The 15674-nt window shown below is 45.2% G+C and overlaps 1 protein-coding gene across 1 annotated transcript in view; it reads right to left on the bottom strand.

Annotated features, from left to right (window-relative positions):
* The window catches only part of SEMA7A (semaphorin 7A (John Milton Hagen blood group)), a 162533-nt gene that overhangs the window by 50221 nt on the left and 96638 nt on the right, over nucleotides 1-15674 (bottom strand). Inside the window, exon 4 of the mRNA XM_030187003.1 lies at nucleotides 12446-12541. Within this exon, the coding sequence (XP_030042863.1) occupies nucleotides 12446-12541 (96 nt within the window). The remainder of the gene's footprint in view (nucleotides 1-12445; nucleotides 12542-15674) is intronic.

Raw genomic sequence — 15674 nt, 5'->3', positions numbered from 1 at the left:
TGTGGTGAAATATACTTTCCCTACTACTACCCTATTACAGAGTGTAACTTTGCAAATGTATCACTCCACCATTGATTTATCCAATGCTTTTTTTTTCCATCCCACTTCACCCTGACAGCAGATCTCTAACTGCTTTTCAGTTTGACAATGTGACCTACCAGTGGACCTGATTGCCGCAAGGTTTCACTGATAGCCCTACTATTTTTTTTCAGACTGGCACAGCATATTCAAGAATTTAAATCACAATATGCTTGGCCAAGTCATACCCATCTACTACAATATGTGGACGATATGCTGATAACTTCTCATGATTTTGATATTTGTGTATAGGTGACCTGTGATTTTCTAACCTTTTGAGCCGAAAAGGGGTATAAAGTTAATAGGAAAAAATTGAAGGTAGCACAGACTCAGGTTACATTTCTGAGCCATGAAATTGGTGCCGGGAGGCGCAGCCTCGGACCAGAAACTTTGAAGCATGTTTCCAAATTACATATGCCTTCCAATGTTACCGAACTTAGAGCTATGGTAAGTATGCTTAATTTTTGTCATTTATGGATACCTAATTATTCAGAACATACTAAGCCCTTTTACCAGATGAATTTAAGGCTCGCAATCAGATTGCTGCAGGCTTCGAATCTTCATTATTTTGGTGGTCCACCATTAATAAGAATGTTGATTGGATTAACTACATTTACTATAATCAACAGTGTTTTATCAATTACACTCGAGATGCAGTTAAAGGTATTGCCTCTCAACTGGATGCTACGAGCCGGATGGCATGGGAAAACCGAATGGTCCTTGACATGATATTAGCAGAAAAAGGAGGTGTTTGTGTCATGCTTGGAGGACACTGTTGTACGTTTATGCCTAACAATACTGCACCTGATGGAACTATAAGGCTTTACAAGGACTTACTACCTTAGCGGAAGAGCTTGCTAAGAACTCTGGGTGTAGATACCACCTGGACAGGGTGGATGGACAATATTTTTGGGAAATGGAAAAGCATTATATTATCTGGTTTGACCACACTGATAATTGTTATTGCTGTATTTGTACTTCTTAGCTGTTGTGTAATACCCTGTGTAAGGAGCTAAGTGCAACAATTAATTGAAACTGCTTTAAGTAAGACATGCATATGTACTGTATGAAAGACTGTGCATTACTACTACTACTACTTAACATTTCTAGAGCGCTACTAGGGTTATGCAGCGCTGTACAAATTAACAATTAAGGACGGTCCCTGCTCAGAAGAGCTTACAATCTAAAGGACGAAATGTCAAGTTGGGGTAGTTAAGATTTCCTGAGAAGAGGTGTAGTGATTAGGTGCCGAAGGCGACATTGAAGAGGTGGGCTTTGAGCATTGATTTGAAGATGGGTAGGGAGGGGGCACGGCGTATGGGCTCAGGGAGTTTGTTCCAGGCATGGGGTGAGGCGAGACAGAAAGGGCGGAGCCTGGAGTTGGAGGTGGTGGAGAAGGGTACTGAAAGGAGGGATTTGTCTTGAGAGCGGAGGTTACGGGTAGGGACCTAAGCGGAGATGAGGATAGAGAGGTAAGGAGGGGCCGCAGATCGAGTGCATTTGTAGGTGAGTAAGAGAAGCTTGAACTGTATGCGGTATCTGATTGGGAGCCAGTAGAGTGACTTGAGGAGAGGGGTGATATGAGTATATCGGTTAAGGCGGAAGATAAGACGTGCGGCAGAGTTCTGGATGGACTGGAGGGGGGATAGATGGCTACGTGGGAGGCCGGTCAGGAGTAGGTTGCAGTAGTCAAGGCGAGAGTTAATGAGAGAGTGGATGAGAGTTCGGGTGGTGTGCTCAGAGAGGAAGGGGCGAATTTTGCTAATGTTATAGAGGAAGAAGCGACAGGTCTTGGCTATCTGCTGGATATGCGCAGAGAAGGAGAGGGAGGAGTCGAAGATGACACCGAGGTTGCGGGCAGATGAGACGGGGACGATGAGGGTGTTATCAACTGAGATAGAGAGTGAAGGGAGAGGGGAAGTGGGTTTGGGTGGGAAAACAATAAGTTCAGTCTTAGACATATTCAGTTTCAGGTGGTGGTTGGACATCCAGGCAGCAATGTCGGATAAGCAGGCCGAGACTTTGGCCTGGGTATCCGCAGTGATTTCTGGTGTGGCGAGATAAAGCTGGGTGTCGTCAGCATAAAGATGATAGTGGAAACCAAGAGAAGTCACAATTAACGCAGAAATTGAAAATGTTGAAGATAATGTTTAATTTCTTTGCGATATTCTTTATTTTGTATTATTATCTTCCTCTAGGATTATTCAGACGGTAAGGCATTGTAAGCAACATAAGGCCCGGGGAAGGTTGAAGAGGGGCAACTTACATCTCACTATAACCACCTTTTCTTGTTACCTATAGCTCGATACCTGTAAAAAGGAGTTGACATTGTGACTGAAACCCACAATCTCCCTAAGCTTAAGATGCATTTGAAAAGGAACTTATTGCTCCCCTCTGGAATGAATGGGACTACAGCAAAAGTTCAAAACAAATGAAGCCCTTACTCTCGAAGGCCTTCAAGGGGGGAGATGTAAATAATGAGCACAGGTTATGCACCATGGAACAGGGCCAAAGGGCAAAAACTGATAAGCATGTGAACCAGAAACTCATGATCTGATAAAACATTCTTGTGTGCAAGCAGGCATGAGAAAGGAGTAATTATGAATAGACAAAAAATGTGGTTTAGCAACAGAGGGGAAACAGATGGTGAAAAAAAGAAAACAAGATGATCTCTGAGGAAGATAACTTGCTTAAGCTATGTTAAGCATTGTTTAAAGAAAAGATACATAAGCAGCTGTATTAGAACATTACTTGGGAGAGACAATTTCAGATACTACTAATGTATAGCAGAGCTGTTCTCCCATGAGAAATGATTAACTGTATCTGTATTTGGTAAGTAATAAAACTTGCTTTTCTCATACGTGGCCTTGGTTTTATCACTCCAAATTGTGGGTGGCTGGTACATAATAATTTAGGGTGGTGGTAAAAAGACTAGAATATTTTTACACATCCCGAGACCCTGTCAACAGAGACAGATAGGTTCTGCCCCAATCTCTTTCCACAAATCTCCAAACCAGGTGCAGCCTTTCCACCCCTCACGGCACCATTCATCAGTGACATGATCCTTGCATTGCTGAGGACTGACTCACAAACCTCGCTCAAGAGACGGGGCCTAAGCTTACTCCCTATTCATGTATAAACTGTGTCATTGGACACATACCCCCGGATTCTATGTAGCGCTCTTAAGGGCCCTTTTAGTAAGCTGCGTAAACATCTACGCGTGCCAAAATGGAGTTATCGCCTGACTACCGCATGGCTCTTGTGGTAATTTCATTTTTGGCGTGCATCCAATACACGCATCCGAAAAATATATGCAAAGTGGCATTTGACACACATAGGTCATTACCGCCCGGTTACCGCGCGAGTCTTTACCACTAGGTCAATGGCTGGCAGTAAGGTCTCAGACCCAAAATGGACGTGCGGCAATTTTCATTTTGGCGCATGTCCATTTTCAGAAAAAATTTTACAAAGCATTTTTTACAGGCATGCTGAAAAATGGATCGGCGCACGCCCATAACCTGTGCCTACACTACCATAAGCCATTTTCAGCGTGCCTTTGTAAAAGGACCCTTTAGAGATCTGCGCCAAATCCAGGCATATTCTGTAACAGCGCGCATAACTTAATTGACTTAACAAGCTAATCAGTGTTGATAACAGCACTTAGCAAGCAATAATGAGCACTAATTGGCAATAATTCGAATTTACACGCACAGCTCCCTAAGCTTATTCTGTAACACACTGCGCCTAACTTCTAATGCACACAGTCAAAAAGGGGAATGGTTATAGGTGGGGAAATGGGCATTTTGTGGGCGATCCAGAATTTATGCACATAATTATAGAATATGGCCCTCTGTGCCTAAATTTATGTGCTGGGATTTACACCACATTTTCGTTGATGTAAATGGATGTGTGTAGTTTTAGGCGCTGGGATATCAAGTAAGCGTATTCTATATACTGTACCTAACTCTAGGTGCCGCTAATAGAATACGCTTAGGCTGAAATGTTAGTCCATGTGGATTTTTTTAGGCACCATATATAGAATCTGGCCCATAGGGAGCAAGTCTATGAAGTGCACCAAAAATTAGGCGTCAAAATGCAGTGCACTGAGTGCAAAATCTATAACAGCAATTTTGCGTACCTAAGCTATTACAGAGTACGTTTAATGTAAGTCAGCTCTTATGCACCAACATTTCAGCACACTCCACTCACGCCATGTCAACAGGAGTTAGCTCTTGATATTAGGGACCTCTTGACCAATGTGGGACCCATATTCCTACAGTATATTGTGAGCATCTGGACAGCACATCACTCTACACTGGCCACATCAGAAAGGAGGGAAAGTGAGGAAAGAATGGATCTGTGGAAGAGGTTCCACAACTTCCAGAGAGGCTGAGCAGAAGGAGAAATTGTTAATGAGCAAGGAGCACTATGTCCTAGAGATGAAAGGCAGGACTTTTCTAAATACTGAAAGACCGCACAATTTGTGAGGAGTGGAAGAGTAAGAAACCAATGAAACATTGCAGATAGGCCCATGGCCTAGAAACTGTTGATACCTGAGAGAAAGAAGGAGGAGACTGAGGCTACTGAAAGTCTCAAAAATAAAGAGGAACTTACAGAGCAGCAGGGGGGATTCAAAACCCATCTACCAGATGCAGGAGCATAGAGGAGAGGGCAGACCTTGGGCACATCAAGGATTGTAAATGTGGAGGGGCATAATTGAACGCAAACGCCTATCTCCATGGGCGTTTATCTCCGAGAACGGGTCCGTGAAGGGGCGGGCCGAACCGTATTTTCAAAAAAATGGACGTTTTTGAGCTGGGCGTTTGTTTTTTTAGCGATAATGGAAACAAAAAACGCCCAGCTCAAAAACGTCCTAATCCGAGCATTTGGTTGTGGGAGGGGCCACGATTCGTAGTACACTCGCCCCCCTGACATGCCAGGACACCAACTGGGCACCCTAGAAGTCAGTGCGGTGGACTTCAGACAATGCTCCCACATGCATAGCTCCCTTACCACGGGTGCTGAGCACCCAACCTCCCTCCCCCAAAACCCACTACCCACAAATGTACAACACTACCATAGCTCTTAGGGGTGAAGGGGGCACCTACATGTGGGTACAGTGGGTTTTGGAGGCCTCCCATTTACCAGCACAAGTGTTACAGGTGGGGGGGGATGGGCCTGGGGCCACCTGGCTGAAGTGCACTGCGGTACCCACTAAAAGTGCTCCAGGGACCTGCATACACACATGCCTCTAAGACTTGTTGCTGCTGTATAACATTGGCACACCAGTTGACATCTGAAGACTAATCTCTCTGAAAACGTCCTTTATTGGAATAACCGCGTTTACTCACAGTTAACTGCAGATCAGAGGTTGTGCAATGAGTCTCCCTGGTACTGAGATGAGCAGTAGGTCAGAGCTGGCAGAATGCTGTACAATGCCCTCTTTCAGCCACCTTCAAGGTAAGAACTAAGTTCTCTAATGTGGCTAACACAGGAAAGGGAACTAAAACTGGCTTACAAAAATGGCCACTACCGCATGGACTACAACAGGAAACACAACAGGGCACACTCTGACCCAGTAGGCAGGGGGAAAAGCACCATGGGAGAAGAGCCTACCAACTACCAACATCGTGAGACTGTAACACAAGCTAATGAAATCACGGAGCCCAATACCCTACACCCACCACAATGCAATGCTGATGTGACCCTGTACTGCACCCGAGAGCCACATCTGACCCAGGGAAAGGCTGTGACAGGATCAAACACATTCTGCTGTCATGGAGGTGGGTACGGCATTTGAGGCTGGCATACAGGCTGGAAAAAAAGTTTTTAAAGTGGGTTTTTTTTTTTGTGGGAGGGGGTTAGTGACCACTGGGGGAGTCCGGGGAGGTCATACCCGATTCCCTCCAGTGGTCATCTGGGCAGTTGGGGCACTTTCTTGGGACTTGTTCATGAGAAAAAAAGGTCCAAAAAAAGTGACAAAACGCCTTTTTTTTTTTTTCGATTATCAGCTAAAGACGCCCATCTCTCCTCAGCTGATAACCACGCCTCAGTCCCGCCTCCACCATGCCTCCGTCACGCCCCCATTAACTTTATTCGTTTCCGCGACAGAGTGCAGTTGGAAACGCCCAAAATCGGCTTTCGATTATACCGATTTGGGCGCCTTTGTGAGAAAAACGCCCATCTCCCGATTTGGGTCGAAATATAGGCGTTTTTCTCTTTCGATTATAAGCAGGATAGACATTCCCCCAAATTCTATAAATGTCACTCAAAATTGTGCATGCAAATTTAGGTGCCTGCCTAATTTGCATGTGTAATTTAATTGAATGAGCTTATTACCAATAATTGGGTGCTAACAATCAATAATCAGGACCGCCGAGAGACTGAGCAGGGCCCGGGGCAGGGCCACTGCTGCTGGGCCCCTCCAGGACCACTGCTGCTGCTGCCCACCCCCCTGGGCCGCCGCATAGCCAGACAACAAAAATTGAGGAGGTCCAGAGCCCAAAGTGTGGGGGGGCACATTTTGCCCCACCTCCCTGCCCCCCCCATCACAACTTCACATACCTTGACTGGCGGGGGTCCCCAAGCCCCGCCAGCAGAAGCTTTCCTCGTTCCTCCAGCGCTGTCCTCCACCACATTGCCTGCCCTGCGGCTGCCTTTTCCCTCACATCACCCATGCTGAGCATGCTCGACGTGAGGGGTAAAGCAGCTGCAGAGCAGGCAATGGAGCGGAGAATAGCGCTGGAGGAAGGCTTCTGCTGGCGGGGCTTGGCGACCCCCATCAGCCAAACCGAGACCACAAAGCCCTGTGTCTGCTCCTCCCCAGCCTCTAAGGGGGGACTGGCGCCGGAGTTTTCTATCTCCAGCTCCTGTTGGGACGCGTCAGGAGCAGGAGAGAGACGGACCCTGAGGCCGGGCCAAAGGGAATCTTACGCCCCTCTCAGCTGGCCTGTCAACTGTTGGTGCTAATTGGCAACAATTTGAATTTATACACACATCTTACTAGGCACTATGCTATAAAGATGCACATGTACATTTTTTTATGTGCAACTGCAAAGGGAGCGAGACCATGGAAGGAGCATGGGTGGGTCGGGGTATTCACTACAGATGGATGCAAAATACAGGGGATCCATGTCTATTCTAGGCATGAGGATTTACATCAGATTTCAGTTAGTGTAAATCCTCATGCCCGAAACTGGGCGCAGATCCTAGTGTTAAGCACTATTCTAAAAACAGTGCACAACTCAGATTGCCATTTATTTTTGGTTTCATAGACCTTTTACATTATGTTTCTGTTCATCAGAGCTGTCTGGATAGAAGTGATATTCAGACTGCTATCCAGATAATTATTCAGATAAAGTTAGGACAGCTTTTTTTGTTGTCTTAAAGTATTCTGGATAGCGAACTACCACCACTCTCCAGATACCTTGACATTCTGCCCATGCACTGCTGCAGCATTTTCTGTGTAGCATTGCCATAGGTGGGCCTGGATGGACAGGGGCCCACCCACTTTGAGTTCAGGCCCACCCAGAAGTGGCGCATCTCATTGGAAATTATTATGAAGAATAAAATTGCAGAACACATAGACAAACATAGAGCCAGCATTCGTAGTGCACTGGTCCCCCTGACATGCCAGGACACCAATCGGGCACCCTAGGGGGCACTGCAGTGGACTTCAGAAAAAGCTCCCAGGTACATAGCTCCCTTACCTTGTTTGCTGAGCCACCCAAAACCCACTACCCACAACTGTACACCACTACTATAGCCCTTAGGGATGAAGGGGGGCACCTAGATGTGGGTACAGTGGATTTCTGCTGGGGTTTTTTTTTTTTTTTTTAATAATTTTTTATTGGATTTTCAAAAGCAACAATTTTTTGGGTATGCAGACCCAAGCAACCTTTAATACAAGAAACATTAAACAGGCAAGCATGTTACCCCTAATATAGTAGATCACAACCCCCTAGTCTCTATTCCCCCACACCCTCCCCCCTCTTCCCCTCCTTTATCAGCCTGCGGGTTAAAGACATCCTTATTCTTCTCATATGGCTCCCATACTTTTTGAAATTTCTGAATGTGCCCTTTCCTCAATGCTGTTAATTTAGACATCTGATAAACATGGTTCAACTTGAGGCCCACTCTATACATCGATGGAACCTCCACCTGCTTCCATGCCCAGTCTGGCTGATGCAAAGATTATTATAGCAAGCTTGTGTTCCTGTGCACGGTAACCTGGCGGTTGCGTATAAAGCAGGCAATATTCTGCTCTGGTCGGGTATGACCCTTTACTCAGGTTATTAACCACCTCAAGCACTTGCTGCCAGAATGCTTGCACTTTTGGGCACTCCCACCAAACATGCATGAAAGTTCCCACTTCTCCACATTTTCTCCAACAGTCTGCGGGAACCTCTGGGTAGATCTTATGTATTCTCTCTGGTGTGTAGTACCACCAGTATAACATTTTGTATCCGTTCTCAATCAGTGGTTGAGCTATGGATGGTTTTAATAAGAATCTAAAGCTACTGTCCCACCCCTCAGCCGAAAATGTACTCTGCAAGGTATCTTCCCATCTACATGTATAGTATTCTATTGGGGAGGTCAGGAGCAATAGTGCCCGGTAGATCCTCATTATACTCCCCTTCCCCCCTCCCCCTCTCATTGCTCGCTCTAGCCCAGTTTCTGTGAGTTCCAGTTCCTCTCCCGCCCTCTTGAGCATATAGTTCCTCAAACAATAATATACCATCAGGCATATTTTCAAAGCACTTTGGGAGGCTAAGTTCCATAGGTTTCTATGGAACTTTGGGAGGCTAAGTGCTTTGAAAATGAGCCTGAAAGTCTCTATCACCTAAGTCGTATTCTTCTTTTAGCCCCTCAAATCCCTTTACTCTCCCTTCTTCCCAAACTTGCCCCAGGGTATACAAGCCCTTATTTGCCCATATCTGATACGCCCTTTCAGTCACACCCCAAGGGAACCCCGGGGCAGCACAGATAGCTGTCTGTAGAAAATATAGTCTATCTGGAAACACCTTCTTCCTTATTGAAAGCCATGTGTATAGCAGGTGGCTCATCCCTATCAGGAGCCTACGTGCCTCAGATTGTATATCCTCTTTCCTCCTCCATAGCGTATTACCCAGATAGCGATTACCCATCCATGCTCTTTCCCAGTGGAGCCATTGTTTTTGTATTTCGCGGTTCCCACTCAGCCAGGACCCTTAACTGGGCCGCCTGATAATATAGAAAAAAGTTGCGGACTCCCATGCCCCCCAACTTTGGCTGTTGGTACATTATCGCACAACGTACCCTTGGAGGCCTTTTCTTCCATATGTAAGCAAACATTCTCTTATTCAGTTGCCTGAAATAGGCCCGTGGGATCGGTACAGGTAAAGCTACAAAGAGGTACAGGAGCTTTGGCAAGAGTATCATTTTAATTGCATTAATCCTTCCTGTCCAGGAAATATTGAGACCCTCCCATCTGTCTAATTCTAAGAATAGTTCTTGGGCCTTTTTTGGGTAGTTAGCAGCGAATAAGTTTTCTGCCTGAGCTGTAATCTGAACACCCAGATACCGTATGGACTTTGCTGCCCACATGAACGGATAGGTCTTTTTTATTATCTCTACCTCCTGTGGGGGCGTCGAAATATTAAGTATCTCTGATTTTGTAATATTAATTTTAAATCCTGACATGCGGCCGTATTGCTGGAGCACTTCCATGACGGACTGGAATGAACTGGATGGGTTGGCCAGCGTCATTAAGATGTCATCTGCAAAAAGCATAATCTTATGCTCCTTACTGCCTCTGAGCATGCCGCGTATGGCTATATGCTCTCTTATTGTTTTAGCTAAAGGTTCTATAGACAAGGCAAATAATAGGGGAGAGAGAGCGCAACCCTGCCGCGTGCCTCGATGGAGCTCGACCAGCCTGGACCTCGAGCCATTAATTCTCAGTGCCGCCAGGGGGCTGGAATATAGCAAGTTCACCCAATGGAGAAATCTGTCCCCAAGGCCCACCTGTCGCAGCATTTTAAACAAAAAGGCCCAGTCCACCCGGTCAAATGCTTTCTCAGCGTCCACTGAGAACAATAGCACCGGGGTGGTCTCATCCCTAACCTGCTGGATCACATGCAGGAGGCACCTAATATTATCACAACCTTGCCGGCCCTCTATGAAGCCTACTTGATCCTCATGTATTAGGTGTGGCATCAGTCCCCGCAGCCTACGCACCAGAATTTTAGTGAATATCTTATCATCAGTATTGAGCAGCGAAATTGGCCTGTAGGAACCGCATTGCTGCGGGTCCTTCGATTTCTGCTGGGTTTTGAAGGGCTCACATTTACCACCACAAGCATAACAGGTAGTGGGGTGGATGGGCCTGGGTCCGCCTGCCTGAAGTGCATTGCACCAACTAAAACTGCTCCAGGGACCTGGATATTGCTTTCATGGAACTGGGTATGATATTTGAGGCTGGCATAGAGGCTGGCAAAAAATATTTAAAAAAAAATTTTTTGACGGTGGGAGGGGGTTAGTGACCACTGGGGGAGAAAGGGGAGGTCATCCCCAATTCCCTCCGGTGGTCATCTGGTCAGTTCGGGCACCTTTTTGTGGCTCGGTTGTAAGAAAAAAAGGACCAGGTAAAGTCAGGGATGCCCTTTTTTTTTTCATTATGGGTCAAGGACACCCATGTGTTAAGCACGCCCAAGTCCTGCCTTTGCTACGCCTCCAACACGCCCCTGGGAACTTTGGTTGTCCCCGTAACAGAAAGCAGTTGGGGATGCCTAAAATTGGCTTTCAATTATGCCAATTTGGGCGACCCTGTGAGAAGGACGCCCATCTTCCGATTTGTGTCGAAAGATGGGTGTCCTTCTCTTTCAAAAATAAGCCTGATGGTAGACAATATGCTGAAATATTCTGCCCAGTGTGCAGCAGTGGCCAAAAAATCAAAAAGGATGCTAGGAGTTATTAGGAAAGGGATGCAAAATAAGACCAAGAATATTATAATGCCTCTATATCGCTCAATAGTGCCACCTCACGTTTACTGCATTCAATTCTGGTCACCGTATCACAAAAAAGATATAGCGGAATTAGAAAAGGTTCAAAGAAGAGCGACCAAAATGATAAAGGGGATGGAACTCCTCCCATATGAGGAAAGGCTAAAGAGATTAGGACTCATCAGCTTGGAAAACAGACGGCTGAGGGGGGTGGGGTAATGAATGAGTGGTTTAGAACAGGTAGAAGTGAATCAATTTTTCACTCTTTCAAAAAGTACAAAGACCAATGGGCACTATGAAACTGCATGGAAATACTTTTAAAACAAATAGGAGAAAATATTTTTTCACTGAAAGAATAGTTAAACTCTGGAACTCGCTGCTCCAGGATGAGATAACAGTGATTAGTGTATCTGGGTTTTAAAAAACGTTTGGACAAGTTCATGGAAGAAAAATCCATAGTCTGTTATTGAGATGGACATGAGGGGGTGGGGGGAAGCCATTGCTTACCACGTGACTGGTAGCATAGAATGTTGCTACTAATTCGGTTTCTACCAGGTACTTGTGACCTGGATTGGCCACTGTTGGAAGCAGGATTCTGGGCCATTGGTCTAACCCAGTATGGCTATTCTTATGTGTTGCTGGTGGTGATCTCCACGCCCTGCCAACTGAAGATGTCCTCTGCATAGCCCCACCCTCAGGCCATCTGAACAGGGAGGAAAGTAGGTGGGTGGTAGAAACATGCCACACACTTCATCACTGTTCAGACAGCCTGGGGGGTGCTCTGCTGAGGATGTCTTCAACTGGTGGGCTTAGGGGTCCCCACTAGCCAAGGTGTTAATTTTTAATGCAGGGGAGGGGAGGAGTTGGGGCAGAGAGAAAATGTGTAGGCCCAGTCCACACCTGGGCCCACCCAGAAATAAACGTCTGGCTACACTATTGCCGTATAGTACTGAAGCGGTCAGAAAGGGAGTAGTATATTTTTGTTAGCGTAGGAGTAGTACTTTCATGTTATTATAATGTTTTTTGTGTTGCGTATTTTAAGGTTTGTCTATTTTTTTTGTAAACTGCTCAGTTGTAGGCGGTATAAAGATTTGGAAAGTAAATAAATAGTACCCCAGAAAATCCATGGATAGTAACAGCTGCTGCAAATATTCGAATAATGACTGCTATTACCTGGATATTTGCTGACGAGTATCAGGGCCAGAAAACCTATTTAAAGTTATGCTGTGCCCGATGAAAATCAACGTCTAACTATTTATATTGATATTTCACATTCTAATAATAATCAAAGCTAGCAAAAGAATGGAGCAAGCCACAGAGCAAAGGAATGTGATTCTGGGAATAGTCACTGGGATATGATGAAGAAAGTATACAGGAGAACATACCAAGTGCCAGCATCTTGGTTTGTAGGCATTTGTCCCACATACTAGCAGCTTCCCATCAAACTTGTCGAGTACCATGAGGAAGTTCTTACAGTTGGCCTAAAAAAGAAGAGAAGCAAGGAATGATGAATAAAAGAGCTGCACCATCTTGAAATCCCTGCATATACAGAATTTGAGGGATAGTATGAATTACTGGTTGTCCAGTGTGAGAGATTATTGATTTTTAACTAAAAGGCCCTTTTACTAAGCCGCGTAGGCGCTTAAGCACACCCAACACGTGCCAAATTGGAGTTACCGCCCAGTTACTGTGTGGCCCTTGCGGTAATTTCAATTTTGGTGCACGTCCGCTATGCGCATCTGAAAAATATTTTTTATTTTCTGGGCGCAGCAGCTACGCACGTCAAGTGGCATTTGACGCGTGTAGACCATTACCGCACGGTTACCGCATGAGACCTTACCACTAGGTCAACAGCTTGTGGTAAGGTCTCAGACCCAAAATGGACGCGCGGCAATTTTCATTTTGCCACATGTCTGTTTTCGGCAAAAATTTTAAAAAGGCATATTTTGTAGGTGCGCTAAAAAATAATTCTGTGCGCACCCAAAACATGCGTCTACACTACCGCAGGCCATTTTTCAGCACACCTTAGTAAAAGGACCCCTAAACGTTGTCTCCAAACAACTGTTCCAAACTACTTTGAAGTGAATATTGAAGAGCACTTATGCAGAAAACAGCACCTCCTGCCAGATAAGTACTGCTGGCCAGGATATTCACTATCCATTTTAAGGACAATGCTATAATCTAGGTGCCCACATTCACATGCCCCCTGTGCACATATATGTCTAGAATCTTAACACTTACGCATGTAGGTGTATATTTACCCACAAAAGTGCCAATAAGCACCATTCTGTAATAACAAACCTAACTTGAATTTAATTTTGGCATTTATAATCAGCTTAATCATCAAGTTCAAGGCAGAGAACAATCCACTTGAAAACATCTTTGAACAAATAAAATGTTCTAGCATACCATTACATTTGAACTTGTTTGTATACAGTGTAAAATATAATATAAACCCTTAACAAGTATCTTTATCATTTTAACATGAGCTCAAGACCCTGATTTATTATTGTATTAGATTAATTTACTGCATTGGCGTTCGCCTCTGCGGTGCGATGTAAGCCACATTGAGCCTGATACAGTTGGGAAAATGTGGGGTATAAATGAGATAATAAATAAATAAAATAAATATACCCTACACTTCTATAGTGTGTAAATTCAAGAGAACATAGCCATAGGCTGAATAAGGATGAAGCAAAGGTGGGGCTCCCAGTTAAGTGCATAAATTAAATACTGTAAATTACATATGTCCCCGTTACATTTATGCAACCACAATTACACCAGTTCTAAGCAGACTTCTATGGTCTGTGCCCTGATTAAGGCTAGACAGATCTGGATGGACTAGAGTGACATTCAACGGCAACTCTAGTAGTTAAGGAGTAAGAGCAGTATTGGGCAGACTACTATGATCTGGGCCCTGAAAATGGCAAGGATAGATCAAGGTATGTTATACCTCATCATACCATACACTATTCCCCCCGATATTCATAATGATTTGGCCACTAGGATGGCACTTAACCAGCTATCCAGCGATATTCAGCAGGGGATAGCCAGCTTTCCCACACTGAATATTGCTGGTTAGTGACTAAAAGATAGCCAGTTATATTGCACAATAGAACTGGTTATCCGCCAATTTTCAGCATGGAGCCAGCTAAGTTTGGTGGCCATTTTTGGCCGGCTCTAAATTAACTTGCCCGTGCTGAATATCGGCTTGGGCAGTTAAGTTGAACCCAGCCAAATTTAAACCGGATATTCAATGCCGGTCACTGGATACGGCCAGCATTGAATATCAGCTTCCAGTGCTAACCGCAGGAGACAACCCAGCTATCTTCTGTGCTCTGAAAATTGGCCCCTATGAGTTTATCTTGCTGGGCAGACTGGATGAACTGTGCATGTGTCACGTTTTCAAAGCTGGAAACTGGGTTGTGAGCCCTTGGGCCACTGGCAGTGGCAGGCAAAACCACTCCACACTAGATACAGGGCAGATCTCTGACAAACAGTTAGGCTTCACCTGCACGTGGCCACCTTTCACCAAGAGTTGAGCTCCAGGCTTCAGGTGGCCGGCAGGATTTACTGGACAGGGCAGGACTGAATAACAGCTAGGCAGCACAGGGACAGCAAGCAGGGAAAGGATAGGTTAAAGGACAGGACTGAAAGCTGCGAGCAGCCACTGAAACAGGGAACAAACACAGCTAGACAGGAGACTGAACTGAAAGCTGCGAGCAGCCACTGAAGCAGGGAACAAACAAAGATAAACCCAGAACTAGACAAAGACATACAAACAAGACAAGACTGGGAAACAAGCAATACAGTAAACAAGCAATACTCTAAACTAAACATAGACTAACTAGAACAGGCAAGACTTCAGGCAAGAACTAGAGCAAGGAAGCAAACTCAGGCTGAAGTGCAAAAGCACCAACATACCAGGGCCTTAGACGCAATGCAAAGGCAAAGCCAGAGAGTTTCAAAATGGCTAATAAGCCCAGCAGCCGCTGAAGCTCAGGTGCAGCAATCACCAGGCAACTACAGATGCTGTGTAGGTTCAAACAAAGCAAGCAAGTCTGGCAGTCTGGAAGATCCGGACCGGACTAGGCTGAAATCTGGACCGGGTAGGAACAGCAAGACAGTCTATGGCAGTTCATAGCAGCCACCGGTTCTGGCCATCAGAGGGCGAGGAGAGCACGGATGTAACAGCATGTCTTTATCTGCCATCATCAACTATGTTACTATTTTAAGTCTATGGCTAGTGTAACTGTGAGCAAGTAAATGTGCTGGGTTACGCTAGTATCTTATAAGAGAATCTGGGCACCCAGGTTCCGTTTTATAATCAGTTCTTACTGCACGTCCTTGGGGTACCTAAATAGAGGCACTCAGTTATAGAAGTACCCCGTAGGGCCTCTGAATATCCTCACACACCACCTCTTCACCATGCAAAAAGTGCCACAGTGGAGCTAACCATGAATATTCAGGGGATATAACCAGTTATCTCCGCTGAATATTCGTGGTTAGTGCATAGCGGCTAACTGGTTCTATTGAATAATATAGCTGGTTAGTGCCAATATTCAGTACTATGATTAGCGGTAGTCCTATCTTTAACTGCTAGGAACTTATCTC

The sequence above is a fragment of the Microcaecilia unicolor genome, chromosome 1 (assembly GCF_901765095.1).
Source record: "Microcaecilia unicolor chromosome 1, aMicUni1.1, whole genome shotgun sequence".
Lineage (NCBI taxonomy): Eukaryota > Metazoa > Chordata > Amphibia > Gymnophiona > Siphonopidae > Microcaecilia > Microcaecilia unicolor.
Note: the sequence above shows the minus strand (reverse complement) of the source record. Positions and strands in the feature narration are given on the sequence as shown.